The sequence below is a fragment of the Perognathus longimembris genome, chromosome 19 (assembly GCF_023159225.1).
Source record: "Perognathus longimembris pacificus isolate PPM17 chromosome 19, ASM2315922v1, whole genome shotgun sequence".
NCBI lineage: Eukaryota > Metazoa > Chordata > Mammalia > Rodentia > Heteromyidae > Perognathus > Perognathus longimembris.
The window spans coordinates 22,371,479-22,397,814 of record NC_063179.1 but is presented as its reverse complement, the minus strand read 5'-3'; the positions used below and the strand labels follow the sequence as shown (position 1 = coordinate 22,397,814).

Here is a 26,336-nt window from a genome sequence, read left to right as displayed (position 1 = left end):
TGGATACATTTCTTGTACTGTTTGTTACCCTGTCCCTCATACCCCCCTCCCTCCTCTCCCTTTCCCTTCCCCCCCCCCCCGGAGGTGTTCAGTTCACTTACACCAAACAGTTTTGTAAGTATTGCTTTTGAAGTTGTTTGTCTTTTTTTACCCCGTGTCTCTCAAATTTGGTATTCCCTTTCAATTTCCTACTTCCAATACCAGTATACACGGTTTCCAATATACTCAGATAAGATTACAGAGATAGTGTAGGTACAACCACAGGAAGGTGATACAAGAACATCATCAATAATAGAAGCTACAGATACACATAGGACGTTGAAAGTAGTTACAACTGTGATATAACAGTCATTTCCATAACATGGAGTTCATTTCACTTAGCATCATCTAATGTGTTCATAAGGGTATAGCTATTGGGCCTTGTGATGCTCTGCTGTGACTTGCCTAAACCTGTACTAATTATTCCCAATAAGGGAGACCATAGAGTCCATGTTTCTTTGGGTCTGGCTCACTTCACTTAGTATAATTTTTTCCAAGTCCTTCCATTTCCTCACAAATGGGACAATGTCATTCTTTCTGATAGAGGCATAAAATTCCATTGTATATATGTACCACATTTTCCTGATCCATTCGTCTACTGAGGGGCATCTGGGTTGGTTCCAGATTCTCGCTATGACAAATTGTGCTGCGCTGAACATTGTTGTGCTGGTGGCATTACTGTGATTTTGTTTGTGTTCTTTTGGATAGATACCCAAAAGTGGGGCTGCTGGGTCATAGGGGAGTTCTATATTTAGCCTTCTGAGGAATCTCCATACTGCTTGCCAGAGTGGCTGAACCAGTTTACATTCCCACCAACAATGAAGTAGGGTTCCCTTTTGGCCACATCCCCTCCAACAATTGTTATTGTTAGTTTTCTTGATATATGACATTCTTACTGGGGTGAGATGGAATCTCAATGTTGTTTTGATTTGCATTTCTTTTATGGCCAGTGATATAGAGTATTTTTTCGTATGTATTTATTTATTTATTTTGCCAGTCATGGGCCTTGGACTCAGGGCCTAAGCATTGTCCCTGGCTTCTCATTGCACAAGTCTAGCACTCTGCCACTTGAGCCACAACGCCACTTCTGGCTGTTTTCTATATATGTGGTGCTGGGGAATCAAACCCAGGGCTTTGTGTACACAAGTCAAGCACTCTTGCCACTAGGCCATATTCTCAGTCCCCTGAAAACTGAATTTTTTTTAACTTTAACTAATTTTTCTTTAAAGAACAAATCATTTTCTAAAATATTTTATAAAGTCAAGAATAACTTGTTTGGGGCTATTTTAGAAACTCCTTTTTTAGGGATACCTTAGAGTAGGCTTGTACAAATGGTCACTAAAAAACCAAAATGTTGAGTAACATTCTATATTTTTAAAAAAAGCTTTAATAAAGGACCTATTACTGACAAAATTCTAGCAAAGAAGCAGAGATGGCAGAAAATAGATGGTATCCTCTCAAGTTGCCTTCTGTTTGTGCTTCCATCACTCAGATTAAGCGAGGTAGATCTGTTCTTTTGTTTAATTTAGTTTTATTGTCAAGGTGATGTTCAAAGGGGTTACAGGTACATAGGTAAAGTAGTGAGTACATTTCTTGTCATACTTGTTACCTTCTTCCTCATTTTTCTCCCACCTTCCATCCCCCAAACCACCCCCTCCAAGTTGTACAGTTAATATCCAACATATTATCTTGTAAGTATCGCTACTGCATTGTTTTGCCCTTTATATCCTTTGTCTCACCATTCTGATGTTCCCTTTCCCTCCCCTAATTCAGATAAATGTATATATAATACCCAGGGTGCCAAAATCAAATACACTAACAAAAGGGGCTAAAACATAGGAAAGAAAAAAGGAAATTTCACATAGTACATTAAAAATAACAATAATAAAAAACCTGTTGTTTCAGCTATGTACATATGATCATATAAGACGAGGATAAGCAAAACCAACTCCAAGAGAAGGACACAGGAGGATTCTATTGTTGATGTTACATTTAAAGTTCTAGGTGAATATCCTTTGGCATACGCTACGTGGTTACTGTATATGATTTTGGTACACTGGGTATTGTATATATGCCTACCTGAACTAGGGAAGAGAAAGAAAAACAAGGGTGTAAGATATCACAAGAAATGTACTCACTGCCTTATTATGTAACTGCACCCCTTTTGTACAACACCTTGTCAACAAAATTTAATTAATATAAAAAAGCCTATTGTTTCCATATCTTGGATTTCATTTTGCTTAGCATCTTCTTGTATCTTATATGGACTTGTTTACCTCCATGCTTTGGTTTTGAGTGCTCCCTCGAATCCTTCAGCTGATTGGTTATACTTTCATCCAATTTCTGTTGGAATTCATTCAGCTTTCTGTTTGTGGATTCCATGAATTCCTCCATTAATCTTTGGTTAGCCTCATCATACTCACACACAGCGATTTTTTACCAGTAGTGTTTGTAGAGCATTTTGAGGACTGTCCTCTAAGTTTTTCGTTGACTGCTCTGTTTCCTGTTTCTTTTGAGTGGGAGTTGAGGTTCCCTGACTTGACCTTTTTCTTGTTTCTTCTGCCCATTTGGAAATGAAAGTAAGTCCAATAGCATACCAGAACACAATCTTACAACACAAACCAAACCAGCCCAGCCACCAGTACTTGCCCACACTTTAGAGGTTCACAGTCCTGGATAGATATTTTAACTCCTTTGGATATAAAAACAGATCCAATACCACTAACAGAAAACAATTTTAAGACAAAAACCAAACCCAAGCTCATAATTACACCAATATTAAAGGTTCAAAACAATAAGTAGTTATTCCCCTACCTCTGCTTTTCTTTGTTAGGGAAGGGGGAAGGGGTATTATAATTCAGGAGTGGGAGTTATATATAGTTGTAACCAGTGAACAAATCTGTCATTTAGTTTAAATCAATCTGGACTGAAAAGATAACTCTATGATCCACTTTGACACAATCAAAATGAATACAGATATAGCCTAGCTCAACAACCAACAACTAGGGATCAATTGACTAAGAAGATTGAAGGAGTAGAGAACCAGAAGTTAAGAGGTATAAGGAAAAGCAGGAGGATAAAATAGCATGAGAGGAATGAAGGGAAGAAAAGGAACAGAGGACAATAACTAAGATGTAAATTCAGAGAAAAGAAAGAGAAGAGAAAAAATAAGAATAAAAAATGAAAAAATTAAAGACAGAAATAAAAACTTTATAATTATATATAAGTATATAACCATATACTATATAAATATAAAGAAATAATGCAAAAAAGAAATAATGCTAAAATTAAAGGTACTGAGATTAAGAGATTTGAGTAATCGAAGTCTGAATTATGTATGTACACACAGAAGAGGCCTAGTAAACACTGTTGGCTATGTATCTAGGGATGAATAGAACAGCAGTGAAGTAGTAAAAAAGAAAAGTTTTTTTTTCTTTATTGTCAAAGTGAAGTACAGAGGGATTACAGTTTCCTGTGTAAGACAGTACATTTCTTTTGTTTGGTTTTGTTTTTTTGCCAGTTCTGGGGCTTGAACTCAGGGCCTGAGCACTGTCCCTGGCTTCTTTTTGCTCAAGGCTAGCACTCTACCACTTGAGCCACAGTGCCACTTCCGGCTTTTTCTATATATGTGGTGCTGAGGAATTGAACCCAGGGCTTCATGTATATGTGACGAGCACTTTACCACTAGGCCATATTTCCAGCTAGTGAGTACATTTCTTATCCCACTTGTTACCTCCTCCCTCATTTCCCCCCACCATCCACCCTCCCCACCTCCTTCCCCCCCCCATGAGTTGTATACAGTTGGTTTACACCATATAGTTTTATATTGCTGTGGCATTGGTTTGTCTTTTTATCTTTTGTCTCTCCATTTTGGTATACCCCTTCCCTTCCCTGGTTCCAATACACATATATACAGAATCCAGAGTACCAAAATCAGTTACAGTGATATCAGGGGTAAAACCACCGGAAAGAAATACAAAAGAAAAAGGGTACAATTTCACATGGTATGTTGAAAATAACAGTGATGTACCACTTGCAAAAAGTTTTGCTTTTTTAAAGGGAAAAGAGAAAAGAATGAAAAAAGTAGGAAAAAAATAGAAAATTATAATTAGAAAAACGAATTCCTCGATTTATTTGGGTGACCTTTTCTCCCCTGAGTCTACTATCGAGTCTCTTGATGGAGCCTCTGATTTCCTTGTGGTGGTCAGGTTTCCTGTGGCTTAGTTTTTCAAATCAGTTTGTTTTAGCAGGCAGAAAAAAGCTCTGCCTGTGTCACGCAGAAGGGAGGTGACTGGTTTCTGTAGCTTGGAGTCTCTTCCAGGGAGCTGGAATGTGGGTGGCAGTGGGGCCTGTGCGGAATCCGTGGCTTTTCCTAGCGGGGTAGCTACTGCCTACCCAGGAGCCACTCTCCACTTTTATGGAAATCCAGTTTTTTGGGTTTTTTAAATTCCTACAGCCGGCTATGCTGAGGTTCTGCAGAGGAGCCGGTCGCCTGTGGCTGTGTTTACCTGAGGCAGAAAGCCAGTGGGCCCTTGGAGGAGTCCCCCCCCCCCACCTGGGTGAGATGGCCTTCCCCTGGGCAGAGCTGACTTGCACTGCTCAGATTCCATCTGCCCGTGTCCTGCAGGCTGAAGGTTTGCGCTCCCAGCCACCCAAGCGCGCTGGAAGGGAGGGGAGAGCTGCACACACTGTCCCCGCCATCCTGATCCTGGTTTTGTCCTCCGCCACCGCTGCCATCGGCCTGTGCTCAAATCTGTCTTCTTAAGCAGGCTGCCTAAATATTTCCTCTCTGGCCAGAATCGCTGTACTATTATGGGTCACTTGGTGTGACTCTGTAGCTGTGCACGTTTCACTGGGACACGAAATTGTAATGAGGAGTTATTATTTTGGACATGGAAAACCATTAGAGAAAGGCGCAATTGTAGGTGACAACAAATATCTATGAAGCACTCTGCATGTAGTAGGTCCTGGACAGAACCCCAGGGATCCAAGAAAGATAGGACAGGTGGGTCTCCACTCTCTTGGAGGATGCCTTCTATTAGAAACCACTAGTAAATGAACACTCAATTGCCATCTGAGCAGGACCAAAGTAAAAGAAGTACAGAATACTGGGTGTTTGGGACTCTCATAATTCCTTCAGTAGAGAAAGGCTTCCTATTGGAATCAGTACTTAAGTTAAGCCAGAGAAAGAGAGCCAAACTAGGCAAGAGAAAGAAGATGAGAAAGGATGGGGAAGGAGCTGGAGGGAAGAGATGTTCACATACAGGTGCCTGGAAAGAATGGAGCTTGGTGATACTAGGAAGTGAACTTTTCAGTAGAGTCTCAACAGGTGAAGTGGTAAGGTTTGGAAAGTAAATGGTTGCTAAAAAGGTACACCTTTGTATTTATTACCTGGCTCCTGGTAATGAAAAGAAAGATCTCATCTTGTTTTCTTTTTCTGCCTACTCTACCCCATGTTTCTTGTACCTACATTGGAATCCAGACCTATCCAATTGTTGTTCTAGATACGTAAGAGACTGATGGTGGTCAAAAGCAGCCTAGTCATATGTGTGAAGCCCCTTCTCAATCATTAGCTAAGCATGGTGGCACAAGCCTTTGCCCCAGCTAATTGAAAAGCTGAGGTCTGGAGGATAAAGATGCCAAGCCAAGCAGGGCAGAAACATCTGCAAGTCTCCAGCTCAAAAAAATTGGGCATCAATGTACATGTTTGTCATCCCACCGACAATGGGAAATCTAAAATACCATTAGATAGTATTTTAGACAGTAAGAAAATGTGAGACCTTATCTCAATGTAATTAGTGTAAAAATAGCTAGAGGTATGGCTCAGTGATAGAGTGCCTGCCTAGGAAGTAATAAAAGCTCCTGATTTTAAACCCCTATACAGAGAGAGAGAGAGAGAGAGAGAGAGAGAGAGAGAGAAATATCACTTAAGATATTACCAATGGGTACAATCATTCTCTTTCCTCTCTCTCTGAATAATTGTACCCAATGGTAATAGCCTAGGTGATCTCTCTCTCTCTCTCTCTCTCTCTCTCTCTCTCTCTCTCTCTCACTTACTTGCTGGTACCAAGGTTTGAACTTAGGGCCTCACTCTCTTGCTTTGCTTTTTCATGATAAAAGTGACATTCTACCACTTGAGCCATACTTCCACTGTTGGGCAAGCTTTGAACCATGATTCTCAGATCTCAAGCTTCTAAGTATCTGGGATTATAGGTGTGAGACATCAGTACCCAATCTGACTTCTATGTTTTTCAAATCTTGATGCCATACAAATTGTGTAACTATTGCTCATATATTTCCATTTTATTTGGGTGTTCTACAACTTACCTTTTTCCTTTCTTACCATATTATATCATGGTCTATTCTGATTCTCCTCATTTTGTGCAAATAATATGAAGCAGAGCACACATTGAACTCTGTAAGAGTTATTAAAGTAGGCAGCCAATGATGAAGAGTGCCATGCAGTATTCAGGCAGAAGAGAGAACTTTATTTTGCAGAACTTCTGGCCTGCTGCCAAATCCAAGGCATGAACAGTGGGCAAGAGATCGAGTCACCCCCAAGGATACCTTATCTAGGGCTGGGGGCAGGGAGGTGTGTCCAAGTGGATTGAGGTATGATCCCAAAGAAGAGGGAGGTAACTGCCTCCAGGTGTTCCAGTTACCTAGGTAACTGAGCAGAGACTTAAACAGACTGGGCATCTACATGGAGCCCTCCTTGTTAAACTTTACACTATTTTTTAGAATCTGAGGATTATAATATTGGAGCCTTAAAAAAATGTCCCCCTTAGTAGCTAGAAACACTATAAGGCAAATAGTATACAATCTGTAAATATTAGTTCTCATTTAAGTATTGCTGATCTGTTATAAGAGTTTTGTAGAAGCATTGTGTACATCATATGTTACAGGGGAAAAGGGATTCCATTATATCTGGGAAATTGTGAAGTGAGCAAAGTAAAAGTAAAATTAATTTTCTTTTCTAAGGTCTTGAAAACATTACAAATACAATGAATATCAAAGAGAGACTACATCTGGCAACAGATTGCAAATCATGGTTGACCAGAGAGCACATCTTTTTCCTCACAATATCTCAGTAGGACCAGTGTCTCCAGAAATGAATCAGAAGAAGTGATGCACAAGAGAGAAATGCACAGTTACAGGCAACATTTACAGTTCAAATCCATTGGGGAAAGTATTTTCTATTTGCTAGGAAAGTTGTTTTACAGCACGGAGCACAAATGGCATAAAAAGGAACTAGAAGTCGTTTTTCTAGACCTTCATTTGCTTGAGATGGGGAAGCTGAGGAAGAACAGCTTTGCAAAAATACTTCCCCGGTAAAGTAGGAAGTGGGTGTTGTGGCAGCTTCTGAGGGCTTGGCAACTTCGTTGCTCAGAGCCAGAGCTACAAGAGGCCTCATCTCACCAGGCTCTCACACTTGATCTGACAACTTCAAGGTCATGAGAGAAGCTGTGCAGTTTAAAGGTGCCCTTGTATATATCAAATTTAAAGCTCAAAAATATTGAAGTAAAGCAATAACAAAATTTGTAAAAAGTCACTGGGGAAAACATGACTCCCTGTTTCTATTATCACAACCAGCAGCTTCAGCACCATTGGTCCTGCAGAACCTAACCAGCCAGGGAGCCATCAAAATGGACAAAACAATTGGGTTTAATATCAGGAGATTCTGAAGCTGGGTGCTGGTGGCTCTCTTACACCTGGCATCCTAGCTATTCAGGAGGTTGAGGTCTGAGGATTGTGGTTTAAAGCCAGCCTTGGCAGGAAACCCTTTGAGACTCTTACCTCCACTTAGCCACTAAAAAGCTGGAAGTTTACTGTGGCCCATGTGGCAGAGCAGTAGTCTTGAGCAAAAAAAACAGTTAAGGGACAGCAGCCATGTCCTGACTTCAGAATCCAAATCCCAGCACTAGAATGGTGGAGAAAACCCTAGCACTGGAAAAGGTAGGGAGTGGGGGGGGGGGGGCGGAGGGACAGGGGCAGAGACAGAGAAAGAGTTCCAATTGTATCTAAGCCCAACTAACTGTACTACCTTCTCATTTGCAAAATGGGCAAGTGTGATTAGACTGGATGGCTGCCTTCCAAAGCTAAAGATTTAAAGAAAGGGTAGGTGCTAATTCTCTGATCAGTTCCCCCAAGGAAAGAGAAGCTAGCCAAATAGGCTTCCCACTTCCAGGCTGCAGGACCAAGGAAGTATTACTAAGTCCAGGATGGTCAGAAACGGAGTGTGTGGGCCATGCCTTCCTGAAGAGCCTTCACAAGCAGCAGTATACTGTTCGCAGAACAAAAGCTTCTGAGCTAGACTAGGAAACTGTGAGTATAGAAAAACAAGGATAATCACCTACTTCCCACAGGTATATGGTTGATACCTGATTGAAACTACAACTGTGGAAATGAAGGCCCCTTGCCTTTTCTTTTTTTTCCTTTTTTTTTTTTTTTTTTTTTGCCAGTTCTGGGGCTTGAATTCTGGGCTTGGGCACTGTCCCTGAGCTTCTTTTGCTCAAGACTAGCACTCCACCACTTGAGCCACAGCACCACTTCTGGATTTTTCTGTGTATGTGGTACTGAGGAATCAAACCCAGGGCTTCATGCATGCAAGGCTAGCATTCCACCACTAAGCCAGATTCCCAACCCTGCCTTTTCATTTTTGCTCCTTCCTGTCAAGATGATACCTGATCATGCTTTTACCTATGCAATGCCTTAGTGACCTACACTGTATACATTAAAATGAGCTTGAGAAGACAAAAACTTGACTTGCTTCAGAATGAAGGAAGTTGTGTTGCTATTTTTAAATTTACTTTTATCTTTATCAAACAGTATCATTTCTGAAAAACTCTAAGATTCTTTGTTTCCCTTCCCACAATTTAAGATGGCTTTGAGAGGCAAATAATGTTCATCTCTTTTAATATTGCCATCGTGTGTGTGTGTGTGTGTGTGTGTGTGTGTGTGTGTGTGTGTGCCCACGCCTGTGCATGCACCAGCCCTAGGGTTTGAACTCAGCACCTGGGCACTGTCCATCTGCTATAAAATTTTGCTCAAGGCTAGTTCTACCACTTGCCACCACTTCTAGCCACACCTCTACTTCTGCCTATTTTTTTTTGTGTGGTTTATTGGAGATAAGAAGAGTCTGGTGGACCTTCCTGACTGGGGTGGCTTCAAATGAGATCCTCAGATCTCAGCATCCTAAGTAACTAGGATTACAGGCATGAGCCACCAGTACCCCCACATAGACAGACACTTTCAAAGGGAAGTCTTCTCTAGATCATTAGTGTCAAACAAAAACTGATCATATGATCATGCATAGTGGCAGGTTCTTAAATGCTTATGTGTTTTACTGCAAAGTCTAGATTTGGTTAAAGATGATGACCAAAGTGGCTACAGGAACCCTTTCTAATGACTGTTCTTAAGCAGGAACAAAATTCACCTGGAATTCTCTGATGGCAAGTGTGAAAGGCCACTGTGAGGAGCAGCATGAGCAGGGACAGTGTATATGAACCAAGCTGACCTGTTTGTCCTCAGTCCTTCCCAAGAGAACTTCACACTTGTGTGTCTCACACATAAAATAAGTTCTTCCATGCTCTATGCACGCTGTTCCTAATGGCTCAGATCTTGGCAATTTCTTGCAGCAATTTTAGTTTCCCTGATCCATCACCATTGAAAAACACTAACTACAACTCAATGTGGCAACTGAATGTAGTTCTTTCTCTCCTTCACCTCACTATGACTCCAAATACTTCCTTAGGAGATGTGACTGCCTGGTCCCGATTTGGACCCCATCCCCAATTGGAGTCACTCAAGTTTAATTCTTGGGCTCATTATGGCCAGTACTCTTTGCTGTTTGTTTGGCTCAAAGGTTGGTTTGGATTTTAGGTGTTTGGTTTTTTTTAAGACAAGGTCTCACTATGGCCCAGATTAGCCTCAAATTCTTGAACTTCCTGCCTCAACTTCCTGAATGCTGGGATCGCAGAAATGTATCATCACACCTGGCCTGACCTGTAAGGGGTAGTCAAAAAGAGCACTGGGCAGTTAGAGTTCTAGTCTAAAACCTTTCAGGAACATTTTACATTTCAGAGACCCTGCGTGTAAAAGGCACATAAGAGACTGCATCCATTATGAAATTAGAAGCAATCTACACACTTTCATGGCAATTTTTCTCTTACAACCATCAGAATAGAGGGATTTTCCCCCTCATGATACAGAAAGTCCCCAGGCAAGTAAAACCACCAGACGCCTACAGATCCCAGTTCACATAGGCATTCTCATTTCAGAAGGATGGCAGCTCACTTCAGCCACTGCTTAGAGCAAGCGCCTATCAATGAAGAGAGGTCTTTTAGATTGGTGTCTAGTCCAGTTGTTGTCAAACTCCTATCCCTTTGACTTCCTTTGAAATTTTCTTGGGTTCTCCACAAAGAATATTGAACCGACAATACAGTATATTTTCCCAGGTGAATTTTCATTCTACAGTATTCTTTTCTCAACCCTTAGTCCCTTCTCTTTCCTCCAGATTGCAGATTTGGATAGTAGCAATTCTGCTTGCTCCTGGGAAATTAGTGACCAATCTGGCTCACCCACAGTGTGTGCAGGCACACACACACACACACACACACACACACACACGACAAACACACAGGTGTGGTTAAGAAAACACATATAGAAGTCTTAACTCTTGGGGAATCTTAAAGTACTCCTCTTTGCATACACACACCCCAAAAAAACCTGTAAAAAATTTTCTGTATTGGGGAAAAAATCCTGCCTGCATATGTTTATCCTTAGTCTATTAATTGCTAATTTTCTTTTTCTTCTTTAGAGGTGTGTATGTATAAGGGTTAGGGTGGGCTCTCCTTCGTTTCTTTTTTCACCATTAAGAAAGAAAATTTACAAAGGAAGAAGTTTGGCTTTAGAGGTTTTGAAACAAATAGAGAATTCTTTTGGTTTCATATCATGGTACAAAGACCTTCCAACTCAAGGAAAACAGGATGTTCATCTGGATCTCATTATTTTAACCTTTGTGTTTTGAGAGAATCATAAAACTTATCTGGACCTTAGATACCATATCTTTGGTAAGAACAAAGGAGATTGTTAAGGTTATCATAAGCTTTTTCATCCCTCTGTCTACATTTAGTTTATATTATCTCCTCTGTAGTTCAAGTCTTAAGCAGAAGTCAGAAGATGCCTTCAGGAAGAATCAACAGTTTGTTTGTAGAAAACTCTATGAAAATCTGGAGAATAGAATAGTCATAAATCAGAAAATCTCCAGTAGCTCACACTTGTAATTCTAGCTACTCAGGAGGCTGAGAACTAAGGACTGTAATTGGAAGACAGCCTCAGCAGGAAAGTCTGTGAGACGCTTACTTCCAATGAACCATCAGAAAAGGCTGGAAATGGAGCTGTGGCTCAAGAACTAGAGTACCAGTCTCAAGTGTAAAAGCTAAGGGACAGCACTCAGGCCCTGAATTCTAGCTCCAGTACCAGCATATGTGTGCAAACACACCACACCACACTACCCTCCCCCCCCCCCCAAAAAAAAAAACCACACAATTAAAAGGCATTGACTTCAAGTGACTTACTTTGAAAGAACAGCCTATAGACACAAAGGAAGGCTGGTGGTGTTAAAAGTGCATTCCAGACAATTTGAACATGTTAGCTATACAAGAACTACTTGAAGTTACTGATCTATTCACAGCCTACTCTGAGTTTATGTTGAGGTTTGAATAAGACAGTGCCTGCCCATCATTCATTCTACAGAAGACGTTCTTCAGTGTCCGTGTTAAAGCAAAGGTTCATAGCCCAGTTCCAGAATTTCTAGTTCAGTGAGTCTTGGATGAGCCTGAGAATTTTCATTTCTCAAAACTCCTCAAGCAATGTTGATGCTGCTGATCTGGGTTCTACAACTTAACTGTTTTCCTATAACTATAAATGGAACAATGCAGTCTCCAGGTTATTTTATTATGTTAAGCAGCCTACTTGACACATGTCTTTGTACTTCAGTCCATACTTTACCAAGTTATTAATGCTATTATTAGCTAAATTGAGATTAACCATTTCCTTAAAAAAATGAAACAAAGTGAATGTTTCTCCAAATGTGGTCCAGGGGTCATGTGTATCAGAAATCCCTGGAATTCTAAGCCAGATACAGAGTTCTGAGCTTCATCTGAGAACATCTGAATCAGAAGCACTGAGGATGGGCCCTTAGAACATGGTTATTATATGTGTACCTCCTCAATTCTTGTGCTCAGTCATGTGAGAATGAAGGTAAAAGAGTGGGCAGAAAGCTCTTGTGATTGTCCGATTATGAGGCTTGGACTGGAGTGGTAAGGAGTAGGAGAAAGAAGTAGATTGATTTAGAATGTGTTTCCAGAGTACCATTGGTAGGAATGTCTCACGGTGTTGATGTAGAAGATAAAAACAACAAGAAGGACTAAGTTGGTGCCTTACTCCTCTAATCCTAACTACTACTTAGGAAGCTGATATGTGAAGCTCACAGTTCAAAACTAGCCCCAGCAGAAAAGTACATGAGACTGTGTTTCTAATCATTCAAGAAAATTGAGCAGAAATAAAGAAAAAAACTGAGCAGAGATGTGGCTCAAGAGGTAGAACACCAGCTTCAAGCAATTAAACCAAGAAAAAGTGTGAGGTACTGAGTTCAAGTCCTGGTACTGTTTCCCCCACCAAAAACACAAACAAGAAAGAAGAGTTACCACAAAAGATTGCTAAATACTTATTAATTATATGTTAACCTCACAGATTACTGTTATTCCTAGACCTCATAAAACTTTAGGTTCCCAGCAGTAAATGTAACCAGAGTACTTTAAATTTAATTTTAATAATATAGTAGCAAGATTTAAGAATTTAATTTGGAAAATAATCTCCAAAACTGAGTATTATTTGACTTTAGAGCTTACTATCATTACACAAACTGATAGAGATGGGATCAGATTGTATTCTGTGTTTGGTTAAAATATGATAATCTGAAGTATTTATTGATTGATTCAATAAACTGTTGATTATGGTATTTTAATCAAACGTAGAATATAATTAGGTTAAAAAACAAGTTTACTCAACTTACTAATTGCTACATTTTATCAGTACCATAAGAAAAATGATAGAAACACACATGCAATTCCACTAGACTTTCCTTATCTAAGCATATTGTTACAAAGGAAGTGATCAGTGTTCATAGTATCCACTGTGATCTTGTGGGAGTCACTGCTTGTTAACTAATGGAATTGTCATGCTATGAATTGTCCAGTAGGGTGTGTGTGTGTGTGTGTGTGTGTGTGTGTGTGTGTGTGTGTGTGTGTACGTGCTCCTGCGCACTGCTGATCCTAGCATTTGAACTCAGGGCCTGGACAATGTCCCTGAACTTTTCTGAAGGCTAATGCTCTACCACTTGAGCCATAGCTCTACTTCCAGCTTCTTGCTGATTAATTGGAGATAAGAGTCTTACAAACTTTCCTTTCCTGGATGGCTTCAAACCATGACTCTCACATCTCCTGAGTAGCTAGAATTATAGGTACGAGCCACTGGTACCCAGCTAGATTTTTGTCATTTTACAGATTAAATTTATACCTGGAAAGATTAGGTAATTATGTTGGTGACATTTTAAAGTAATTTTAATTTTTAGGGAGAGATCTAGGGTCCTGGCATATTGCCCGGAAAATGTGAGTTTAAAATTCCAAGACTGACTTCCAAAAATAATGAATGTCTAGTGGGAGAGAGAGGCTATAGAAAGATGGGCTTCAGCAAGTCTAAGCTGCAGAAACCCCCCTAAGGGGATAGAATTTTGACAGAAACACAATAAACATAAGATGTGCACATCCTTCATCTCTGTAATTCTGTCTTTAATTATCTACATAACTTCCACATTTATCCAGAATAACATGTGAGCAGGATGATCTTGCATCCTTGTTAATCATCAGTGAGGGAAAGACTAAACAAACCAGGGAATGTTCCTATCACACAAATACTGGCACACTTACAAAAAATAAGACACGCCCAGAATGTGTGCAGCATGATGTTCAGCATTTAGAACGTTGTCATTTTTAAAAATCACATATATATATATACATACATATAGACAGGCAGACAGACATGAGTTATGACTGGATAGGGTAGAAAGCTCATAGAAAAAGTTTTGCAAAGGTGTACAATGATTGTCTCTGGCGAGGAACAGACTAGAGCCAATGAGAGGTCTTGTGAAATTCTACCTTATCTGTCTTGTAAAGCTTTTTCTGAAATGAGTCACTACTCAGGTAAATTCTCTTAACACTTTCTTATGGTACTTTTACTTTGTCTATTTTAAAATGATGTCAAAGCGGAGACCAAACAGCAAATACAGTAGTGGTTGTTACCAAAGGCTAAGAATGATACAGAGATTAGGGATAAGAATTAGAAGAAAATCAGATGGATTGGTGGACAGAAAAACACAGCCAGATGGAAGGAATAGCTTCTGATACACTATTACTGAAGGGGGTGTGGTTAACAAATGATATCTTGTACATGAGAATAACTAAAAGAACTTTTTATTACCGTTATTGCAAAAATATAATAAATGTTAAGATGAGTGATAATTTATATAATGTACCAAAATGTTACACTGTGCCCCATAAACATGTACAACTATCCATCCATTTCAAAACAATTTTTGGTAGTACTAGAGTTTGATGTCAGGGCCTGGCACTTGTTTAGGCAGAAATTGGCCCACTTGAGCCATGCTCAAACCCTTCCTGTTTTGTTATTTTTCTTAAATAGAGTTTCCTATGTATGCATAAGGCACCCTGGACTATTATTCTCCTATTTACTGATACCACCATAGATTAGGGATACTTAACCTGTATTGATTTGTGGCAGATAATTAAAAATTATTTTACTTAAAGATTATTTAGCAGTCCATCGCCTTAACCACTCGGCCACCTCATCCCTTAAAGATTATTTAAAACATGAAAAAAATTATGTTAGACATAATGACTCACTCCTATAACCCTAGGGTTGTGGTTCAAGGACTGCCTGGAAAAAAACATTCAAGAGATCTCATCTCAACCAATAAAAATATTGTATAATATTACCTTCCGGCTATGTAAGGTATATATGAACCACAAATCAATCTTGTGTTTACACTTGGCCTCATCTCCAAGATATCGTTATATATATGCAGATATTCCAAAATATGAAATTGGAAACACTTCTTCCAAGCATTCCCAATAAGCAACAGTTAACCAGTATAGCCCTAAAGTAGGCTTTGTTGGGTGTATTTGGGGTTTCATTTATTTGTCTGTTTAGATTACTAAACAGACTAAACTAGACTTTCAAAAACTGGAAAGTGTCATAGAATAATCTAGATGTAGTTTTCACACATTTATAGTGCACTGGTGCCCTGTGATGTTCATTCATTGGGACGAGACATTAGTCTCAGGTTCTCCATAGGCACATATGCTCCCAGCCAAGTGAAGTAATGCACTTTTGCCTGGCCTGGCTCCCAAGAAGACTGCAATTGGAACATCTGCATCTTGTCCTCCTGTGCTGTGACACAGTCTCTGAAGCATCAGTGTTTATTCCTTCTCTGCTCCTTGAAGTCATATTAGCTTATATTGAAATTCTTTTAAATAAATTCTCAAAGGATATTCATGTGTTGATTTCTCTAAAACATTCACTCACTCAATAGGTAACGTAGTTCATCACAGGAGGGTTCTGAAATGTGGGTGCTAGTGCTAACTTTCTTCCTACATATGTTAGGAATATAAAACTATTAGCACTGGAAGAGGAGATCTTCAGCTATTGTGTTCTGGTATTTTTTGTGGTTTTTGAATAGGGTTTCATAGTTTACCCTGAACCACAATTCCATCATAGATTAGGGATATATTCTTAGAGTGGAAATGTTCTTAGAGTAGAACTTTCCTTATATACTGACATTTTTCAAAAGTTATTTAAATATTTAGGATCCTTAAAATGTTGCACATAAATGATTTAATATTTAATAATCTCTTTAAAAGGATAAGAGCCTGGTACTAATGTCCTAAGCTGCTTCAGAAGGCTGCGATCTGAAGACCACAGTTTGAAGCCAACCCCAGGCAGGAAAGTCCCTGAGACTCTCATCTCCAATCTCCACTTAACCACTAAAAAGCCAGAAGTGGACCTGTGGCTCAAGTGGTAGAGAGCAAGGCTTGAGAGAAAAGGCTAAAGAACAGGGCCCATTGTTCAACCACTCTGGAAAGCAGTATGGAGGTTCCGCAAAAGACAAAACATAGAGCTTTCCTGTGACCCAGCGATCCCACTCCTGGGCATTTACCCAAATGATCACAAACCAACAAGGGCACACTAATGCTACTGGCACAACTATGTTCACTACAGCTTTATTTACCATAGCTAAAATATGAAACCAAATGAGATACCCCTCAGTAAATGAATGTACACAGTGAAATTCTATGCTTCCATCAGAGAGAATGACATTGTCCTGTAAGGTCCACTGTCGAAGGGCATCTCGGGGGCTCCATGCAGATGGTCCCACCTGTCTAAAGTCTCCTCCCAGTACCTGTGTTACCTAGGTAACTGGCATACCTGGAGGCAGCCACCTCTCCTCACCTGGCCACACTTCCTCTCCCTTGCCCTAGATAAGGTAGGGTCATCCCTTCTCTCTGGCAATGTATCATCTCAGCCACAAGCTAGCAGTTGGGGAATAAAATTGTGCTCTCCTTTATCAGCTACCTACTTTAATAATCTTATAGCCCTATTCAAAATGAATTGGAAAGACTTGGAAAAAGTAATATTAAGTGAAGTAAGCTAGACCAAAGAAACATAGACTCCATGGTTTCTGTCATTTGTAACAAGTAGTATATGCCTAGGATAGTACTAGCAGAGGATCACAATAGCTTAGTGAACTCCATGCTATGGAAACAAGAGGGTGTGTGTGTGTGTGTGTGTGTGTGTGTGTGTGTGTGTGTGTGTGTGTGTGTGTGGTGTATATGTGTGTGTGTACTGTTTGAAGTTATTTCTTTTGTCTTTCATTTTTTTCTCCTCTGGCTTATTCCCTGTGGTCACTGTTTCTGATTCTGGTACCCTTTGTCTTGTATAGAAGTTTATCTGATTTGGAGAAGGGAAGAGAAATTACAGAAACAGTGGGACTAAGGGTGGATGAATGCAGCAGAAATACCCACTAACCACTATGTTGGAAATGAATTTTACAACTTGGAGGGAGGAGAGTCAGAGGGAGGGAAAGTGGGAGAAAATAAGGGAGAGGGCAACACTGTTTACAAAGAAATGTACTCATTATCTTACTTATGTATCCATAACCCTTTTGTACATCACATTTACAATAAAATAAAGAACAAGGCTCATGCCTTGAGTTTAAGCCCCAATATTGGCACAAAAATAAATAAATAAATAAATAAATAAGGAAAGATTAAAAAGTCAGCACTCTCTTATCAGGTTTGCCTAATTTGAATTTCATATTTGTTTATTTATTTGCATTTCATATTATTTTGTAAATTAAAGATGAACAAAATTGCCTAAAATAGTAACTTACCATTTATGGCTCCATATAATTGAATAACCAACAAAGTTATTGGGCAAAGACCTTTTTTTATGAATTTAAAGCAATATTTAGTGATGGCTATAACAGTTAGGTCTATGATGAGAAGTATGACCAAAGATTTTCTTGACTTATTTTTTCTCATTTAGATCATTTGCTTTGATCTCTGCCTCTTCTCCTTCATCATAATTTCAACTCTCATTACTTATGCAACACTGGTGTTTCAGTATTACTTTTCTTTCCATTTTTGATACATTTTTCTAAACTGACCCATATTTTCTTGGCAGCTTGTTTTCCAAACTTGAGCTTTCTTACTAATATTGTCACATAACTTTGTTTTTAGCCTCGGTAGTTTTCAAAATTTCCCATCCTCTATGATTTACAAATCCTTTGAAGATAAAAACAAAAGACTCTAAATTAGGGCAAAGAAAAATTTTGTAAAATTAGATCTAAGTCTGTGACCCAAAAATTTCAAGTGTTTACCTTTGAAGGCTGTTGAGGCTCCTCCAAAATTTTTTAAGACACTTTAACACACATAGAAACATTTATTTATATGCCTGTCTTATATGTTCTTCTATGGTAGATCAAATTCCTTCATATAAGAGATAAGATTTATTTCTCCAGGTACTCATCTTAATAAGTTATTACACTTCTAATGTTCTTCATAAATGACATGTTGACACAAATAGGACACAAGTTCTTCAGTCTCGTGTAAAAAATGAAAATTGAATTGTAATATTTTACTGTTTTTAATGTTAAGTATTAGGATCAAAAACATTTGTGCTTATGAGAAATTAGTAAATGGTACATCAATGATGTTATGACAAAACCTTCCATGCTAGAATTGGTCCCGTCTCATTGAATGGTATTATTTCCCAAAAGCTTGTTAATTCTTTTAGCAAGGATTTTCCCTACAGACAAGGTTACACATATTGTAATCATTTCCATCATTTTGTGTCATTTGGGAACAGTATGGTGCAATATCGTTGGTTTTGTTGGTTTTCATCTGTTTGTCGTTGGTTGAAATCCATAGATTAAAAGAAAAATTGAAAAGTAGACCTCAAGGAAATCCTTGACTTTGAGGGCATGAAGGATGTATGTCCAAAGACAAACAAAAATACCCTTAGGTTAGATTTCCTGAGTCATCACAGCCCTTTGTGCTGCCACAATATTGCCACAACGTTCAGAAACAGTTTGGATTGGCAAAAGGATGTAAGATGCAAAATTAGTGAGATAGGGGCTGGGAACATGGCCTAATGGTAGAGTGCTTGGGTAGCATGCATGAAGCCCTGGGTTCATGCTCAGCACCATATAAACAGAAAAATCCAGAAGTGGAGTTTCTGTGGCTCAAGTGGTAGAGTGCTAGCCTTGAGCAAAAAGAAGACAGGGACAGTGCTCAGGCCCTAAGTTTAAGTCTCAAGACTGGAAAAAAAAAATTACTGAGATAATCAATTTCCCTTCCCTATCAATTTATTACTCCCCTTATTGGTTCTTTGCTACTCATCCCAATATGGTACTCCTTTCAAAGTCTTTTCTTCCAATTATTTCTTTCCTTTACTTTAGTTCTGTTTTTCTATTTATAGTTATAGGTCCTGAAGAAATTTCACCCCTACTCTCTGCCACCCTCCCTCGGTATCCTGTGTTTCATGAGCCTGGAGCCACCCTTAAGGGCAGGGCCAGATAACCGCTGGGTCACCTCTGACTCAGGGAAGGCCCCTCCTACTCATTTCCTCTTGGCAAACCCCTCCTGGTCTTGAGCATATCCAGGCCATCCTGAGCCTATGACCTGTGCAAGGCCTCACCTGAACTTCAAGAATTAAAGAATTAAACGTTGGAGTGGGATCGTTACCTTCTAAAATCTTCAAATCTATTGTTCAAGAAAGTTTTGCAATGTCCTTGCCTCCTTCTCAACCCCACTCATTTGTTCTGTAACATTATAGTCAATACTTTTACTTTGGGTATTAATTGCTCAAGCTTCTACTTACTTATTAGGAAATGCGCACAATCTTTCCTTCAAGCCTTGGATTCCTGTTAAAATGCTCCGAGTGCAGCTCTTTCCTCTGTCTTGGAATGGAAGTGGGGAAGGGGTGGCAAACTCACCTGATGAGCCCACTGATGCTAGCCCACCTAGGCTGTCTAGGACATTGCTCTACTAGCTGTATTGGGGATTCCATATCCAAAACTGCCCCTGTCATTCTTGGAGGAAGACATTCTAAGTGGGCTTTTCACTTCTAAGACTTTAAAACCACAGGCTACCAAGGCAAATCCTACTCCCAACGCTTGGGAACAAGATCAGTAAGTAAAACAGAATTTTAGATGCTATCTCTCGATTTTCACATCTATAATTCTTTGAACTAACCAGATTCTAAACTTACTCGTCCCTCTTTATACCCACTGAATCCTTTATTTCGCATCCTCCCTCCTAATTCTTGGGGATTTTTTTCCCCAGAGTGTTATCTCTGACAGCCTGTTGTCTACTAGCTTCTGAAGGTCTACATTCTGCTATCTGGCTTCCAAAATCCAGTTCTGAAGCATCATATATTTACTATCCAAGACATTCATATGTGTGAAATTTATATTCTTGAAAGTTAGTTCTGCCTTATTTTAAACTCACTTATAAAATTGCAGAGGAAAAGTACAGAGCAAAAGAAGCATAATTATACTCAGATCTTAGGAAAGTTTCTTAATAGGTCCAATAATTTCCATTCTGTTGACCTAAGGAGCAGTAAAACATAGTGGGTAGGTCATAAACATAAGCCATTGACTGTACCTCTGTTGATGGCTAACTCTTTACTTGATAGTTTTCCTATCAAATATATTTAACTACCAAAGATATTCCTTCAGTATTATGAGACCATTCAGAGTGACTACAGGAATAGCAGTTAACTCCAGTCTGCATTATTATCATTTTCTCCATTGTCTTCTCAGCTCTAACAAACAATAAACAAACAATGAAGTAAACCCAGATTCTACAGTTTCCAATTTCCACAAGAAAAATATTCTTACCACATCCATATTAATCTACTATGGTGAAGTGACTGAACGCAGAGTTGAGAACACCTGCAGAGTAGAATTACAATACTTAGTCTTTCCACCATGCATAGAAACTCTGACCGCAGTTGATCTAACAGTTTATTTGTATTTAGTTTGTTTAATTATTATCTGTCTCTTCAAACCTATTATAGCACAGACTTGGTCTGATTTATCTCTAGTGCTACAACAGAGCTTGATGTAGAGTAGGCAGTCTGGAAACAGTTATCGGATGAAAAATAAACCATGGAATTTACCAGCCAATAGGCACTGTTCTAAATGTTTTAGATATGTTATCTCACAAGTCTCACAAAACCCATAGATGACACTATTATTATTTCTTCTTTAAACATTAAAGCAGAAAGCGAATGGTCCATGTCACCCAGAAAGTCAATGGTGTAGCTAGGATTTAAACCCAAACTCTCTGGTACTCTGCACCACAATTTGTTCTCTTAGAATGGAGCCCGAATTCTGGCAGAGAAACCCCAGGAGAGATACTGTGTTGCAAAACTGAAAAGCAGCACAAGTATTGCCAATAGTTCTATAAGATGCATTCTTTTTTCCCCTCCCAATTAAAACTGCTTGGTAATCATAAATTCTAATATATTGCTTCTGTGACAAGATACATAAGAAATTATTAGAAACTGAAAACCACTGGGAAAAAAATCCCAAAGAAGATTTGTAAATGGCAAAACAAGGCAGTTATTAACTCTAGAAAAACAGTAAATTAAATGAGAAAGGAAATGTAGTCATAGTACAGTGTTTACTCAGCAAAGCCCAATATTTGTAGTCACCATGATATAAACAATGAATTCAGATCTTTGTCAAAAATTTTCTGTGTTGGAAAGGGAAGAAGAGAGAAAAATTCCTTAGCTAACAGAAAATTAATTTTTTGAAACTCATCAAATCACAGTTATATACAGGTGATAGAAAAATGACAGCAAAAGCAAAAGACACACATAGAATATGAAAGACATCATCTGCAGTAGAGAAAGTGGAATACTTCCTTTTTACTGTTGTCAAATGTTATCTGGCATTGTCTAATGTGCTAATTCCTGAGCAGGTATATTTTGATAATAAAAACTTAACTTACAACAAGAAGGTGTAGAATATGGTCCACACTATGATCAAAAGTTCATAATATGATAATGTCAGTGTTGACAGAGACATTAAATTGGCTGAGAAAACTCATATTCTAACTAATGGAGATATCAGTTGATATCTGTAAAAGACTTGTTAACCTTTTCTCTCAAGCACCATAGAATGATTGTTTTCCCTAGCATGTCTACTAATGGAATTTATTTTTAAGTGTAGCAAAAAAGACAGCTCACAAATATTTAATACGTTGTTTTATTTTCTCTTGCAACCTAATATCTGTACTTCTTTAGGGGTAGACTATAGTAATTCAATACATGTGTACAGTGTATAATAATAGTCAGCTCAGGGTAGTAAGTACATTTGTCTTCTCAAGCATCAATCATTCATATATGTTTGAGCATTATCTCTTCTATCAGGTGCCAGTGGCTCACACCTGTAATCCTAGCTACTCCGGAGGTTGAGATCTAAGGAGGGCAGTTCAAAGCAAGCCCAAGCAGAATTTCAGTCCATGGGACTCTTAGCTTCAATTAACCACAAAAAGCCAGAAGTGGAGCTGTGGCTCAAGAGATAGAGAACAAGCTATGAGCACAAAAAACTCAAGGACAATGACCAGGCCCAGAGTACAAGCCCCAGAATTGGCCAAAAAGAAGAGGAAGAAGAAAAAAACCTTGAAATACATCAATTGTTGTAACCAATGATTGCTCAACTGTGCTACAGAAAGCCAGTGAGCTGATTGCTCATTTCTAACACTGGTGGGTCCCCTTACCTAACTTGCTCTCCACATGCCACACTCCCTTCCCACTTTCTAGTGACTTTGCTCCAATCCTGTGCTCTGTGGGACTGACTACCTTGTTTGCACAAACCAGTGCCCTGAGCTCAAGCCCTAGGATTGGCAAAAAAAAAAAGTTGGGAAGAAGCATAGCTCAGATGGTAGAGTGCCCGTTGTGCAAGCAAGCAAACCAATTGAACAAGTATGAGGTCCTGACAATACCAGCAAAAAATAAAAAAGCACCAACCTACCTGTTGAAAGGTACTGAGATTATAGACAATTCAATTACTTTATTTTACTGTCTATATCATAATTTCTGTGTGTGTAAGAGAGAAAGAGAAAGAAAGAAAGAAAGAAAGAAAGAAAGAAAGAAAGAAAGAAAGAAAGAAAGAAAGAAAGAAAAGAAAGAAAGAAAGAAAGAAAGAAAGAGAGACAGAGAGATAGACACAGACACAGAGAAACAGACACAGAGAGAAAAAGAGGGAAGGAGGGAGGGGGAGGGAGGGAGGGAAGGAAGGAAGGAAGGAAGGAAGGAAGGAAGGAAGGAAGGAAGGAAGGAAGGAAGGAAGGGAAAATGATTGAACTTGGGGTTGGGAGCTGTCTCTGAGCTTTTTTGCTCAAGGCTAGTGCTCTGCCACTTGAGTCACCGCTGTCACAGCTTTCCCCTGCCCCACTCCCGATCATGGGGCTTGAACTCTGGGCCTGAATGCTGTCCCTGAGCTCCTCAGCTCAAGGCAAGCACTCAACCACTTGAGCCACAGTGCCACTTTAGTTTTCTAGTGGTTAATTGGAGATGAATCTTGTGGACTTTCCTGCCTGGGCTGGCTTTGAACATGGATTCTCAGATCTCAGCCTCCTGAGTAACTAGGATTACAGGTGTCAGCCACCAGTGTCTGGCTCACTTCCAGCTTTTTATTTTAGTGGCTAACTGGAAATGAGATGAGATTATAGGTGAGAGCCACCAGAGCCCAGCAACATTATAATTTTTAGTAAAGTAGGTGACTTACTCATAATATAAGAAAATACAAAGAGCCATGACTAAAACAAAATTAACATATTAAGCTTTGAGGAAATAAAAACAAAAGAGTAATATCTATAAGAAGACTATAAAACTAAATATTTGGTCTAAATTAACAAAAAATAATCCATAGCTGTAAAATAATGAAAAAGGTGATGCAGAGTTGATGTAGGCTTGTTCACGATGCATAATATTAAAAACAAAGTTTACAGAAGCACAAAGGTAAGAGCAATTACTTTTAGTAGTGGGAAATAAACTGTAAGAATGTATCTATCGGGACTGGGAATATGGCCTAGTGGTAGAGTACTCCTCTCATATACATGAAGCCCTGGGTTCGATTCCTCAGCACTACATATATATATAAAGCCAGAAGTGGTGCTGTGGCTCAAGTGGCAGAGTGCTAGCCTTGAGCAAAAAGAAGCCAGGGACAGTGCTCAGGCCCTGAGTTCAAGCCCCAGGGCTGGCAAAAAAAAAAAAAAAAAAAAAGAATGTATCTATCTCTTGAAATGGAACATTTGAAACAGCCATCTCTCCTGATAGTGAAACTATTAAACTCATGAAAGCATCCATCCAACTTGGGATGCATTTTCCTATGTAAGGAATTTGTGGTTGGAATGATCTGCTTTTTCCTCTGGAGATTTGTCTTAATTCGTTGTATTTGCTTTGCTTCTTAGGTACCAGCAAAGGCCAGATGCCTTACTCCACAACTTCCCTGCCCCCAACTCCACCGGCCCACCCAGCCAGCCAGCCACCACTACCACCAGCTCACCCAACACAATCACCACTTCCAAGCCTCCCTCCCAGAAACATCAAGCCTTCCTTTGACCTAAAGTAAGCCAAACCTAATGTTGACATTTCTTCACCAACGCCATGCCACAGATTTTCGGACTGTGCTTGGGTGCTGAGAGTCCCATGATTAAGTTCTAGGATATATTGGAGAGGATCTGGCAGGGAAAAGGACTGGCTGTGGGGACCGCTTTCCTACCTTTTACGCCTGAGCAGCCTTTGTTAATCTATTACATGTTGAGTTCCCCCTGAGTTCATTTGAAGTGGGCTTTTCCTTTCTAGGACTTGAAATCAATATCCGCCTTTTTTTTTTTAAGTTCTGAACTTTTCTTAAGGTCAGCAACACCACCGCCATCTCCATTATCACCATCACCATCATTACCAATATAATTCCCATCACCATCACCATTTACCATTGTTACCATTGTCCTTTCCACCATGATCACCATCACCGCTGCATCTTTTACTGACTACCTATGATTTGTTGACATTTATGTATATCATCTGCTACCATATCAAATGATACAGTGTTTTATTTCACAGACAAAGAAATGGAACCTTAGAAAAGCCAAGCAACCTCTAAGATCAAATGATGTTAAAGAGTAGAACTTTGAACCAAGCTAAATATATGCTTTAAATCACAGTATTACTGGGAGTGGCCACACATACCTGTAATGCCAACAGAGGCCTCCCAACCATAATCTGAGCTACAACAGGGAGTCCTTGTCTCAACTAACTGAAAACAAATAAACAAACAAAAACACCATACTAATGTGTTTACCAGCTGTCAGAAACCTAAGAAGCTTTTCATGCGAGCCTCCATTTATTTGTTTTAGAAATGTCAGAACTCTGGGATGTTATGCATGGCAAATGTGTGATTTACCAGAATAGCAGATAAAGTAGAAAAAAAACAAGTAGAAGATTGAAATAGAAGGAAATGTCTTAACAAGAAATATTCACACAGTAGCAAGTGAGTATAGATTGTTATGGCAAGATATGCAAAGTCTTCCCTTACTCTTTCAGAAAGTTGCTTTACATAATTCTCTTTACCACAAATAAATGATTTCCCAACTGACAAAATACAACTTGGTTTTCCTTCCCTTAAGTCTTCCTACTAGATAGATGACACTTACAATAAAGGTACTTATTATTCTTCTAATAGAAATTGAAATTTATCTAACTGAAATGGTTACTAAGAATATCAGACAATTCATTTAAATAAAGTATGGTTACAATTTAGAGCAGAGGCTGAAAACACACTTGCCATGGGTATCCATTACTATTTCTTCACCTTTTGTGGTGGGGATTGGGGGTTAAAGTTAGTCATTGGAGGTGTTGGAACAGGTTGGTGGTTACTATCCTACACATGAGCTGTTTGTACATTTGTATGAGCAGCACATCCAGACATTTTGGTTTATTAATGCTAATTTAAAGTCTCTAATACACTTTATAAGTTCTCACTGTTAAATACAATGGAAGAAATTTCACAGCTAATATGTAAGGTTAAGAATTATTTTAATTAAAATAACTGATTAGTATTTGTTTTTATATTTATCTAATGTCCATGTCGCCTATTTCCATTCACATGCCGAACATCATGCTCTTTTTTTCCTAATTTTTTCCACCCTGATAAATTTAAACCATCTTAGAACTTATCAGTCTTAAGTGTCTGTGTCCCAGCTACTAGCTTTAGTGAAGCTTCTGAAGGCAAAGTAATCCTAGTGAGAAATGTTGATGAATGACTTGAGCATGAATCCTGAAAACTGAGATGACACAAAGGTTAATAGTTATTTGATCGCAGAAATTGTGGGAAGGCTAAATACTTGGCACCATTGCTACTGTTCCACCTCTCCACTCCACCCATATATTTACCATTCACTAGAAGGATTCAATATGCAGTAGCACCAGTGGCTGAGGTTGGATTTTGTAAGTCACAAAAAGGTACAAAGAGAAACTGTGGTGCCCATGCGCAAGCTTCCTGGGTGCTGAAGGAAGGGGGCACACCCTGAATGTGCCTTCCCGTAGTTGTGAAAATGCAGTGCACATCATATACTACCTCC

The 26,336-nt window shown here is 39.1% G+C and overlaps 1 protein-coding gene across 2 annotated transcripts in view; it reads left to right on the top strand.

Annotated features, from left to right (window-relative positions):
* Fyb1 (FYN binding protein 1) overlaps positions 1 to 26,336 on the top strand; it is a 147,133-nt gene that overhangs the window by 78,636 nt on the left and 42,161 nt on the right. For both annotated transcript variants that reach the window (XM_048368134.1, XM_048368135.1), the window contains exon 3: positions 24,165 to 24,321. In XM_048368134.1, coding sequence (XP_048224091.1) covers positions 24,165 to 24,321 — 157 coding nt within the window. The remainder of the gene's footprint in view (positions 1 to 24,164; positions 24,322 to 26,336) is intronic.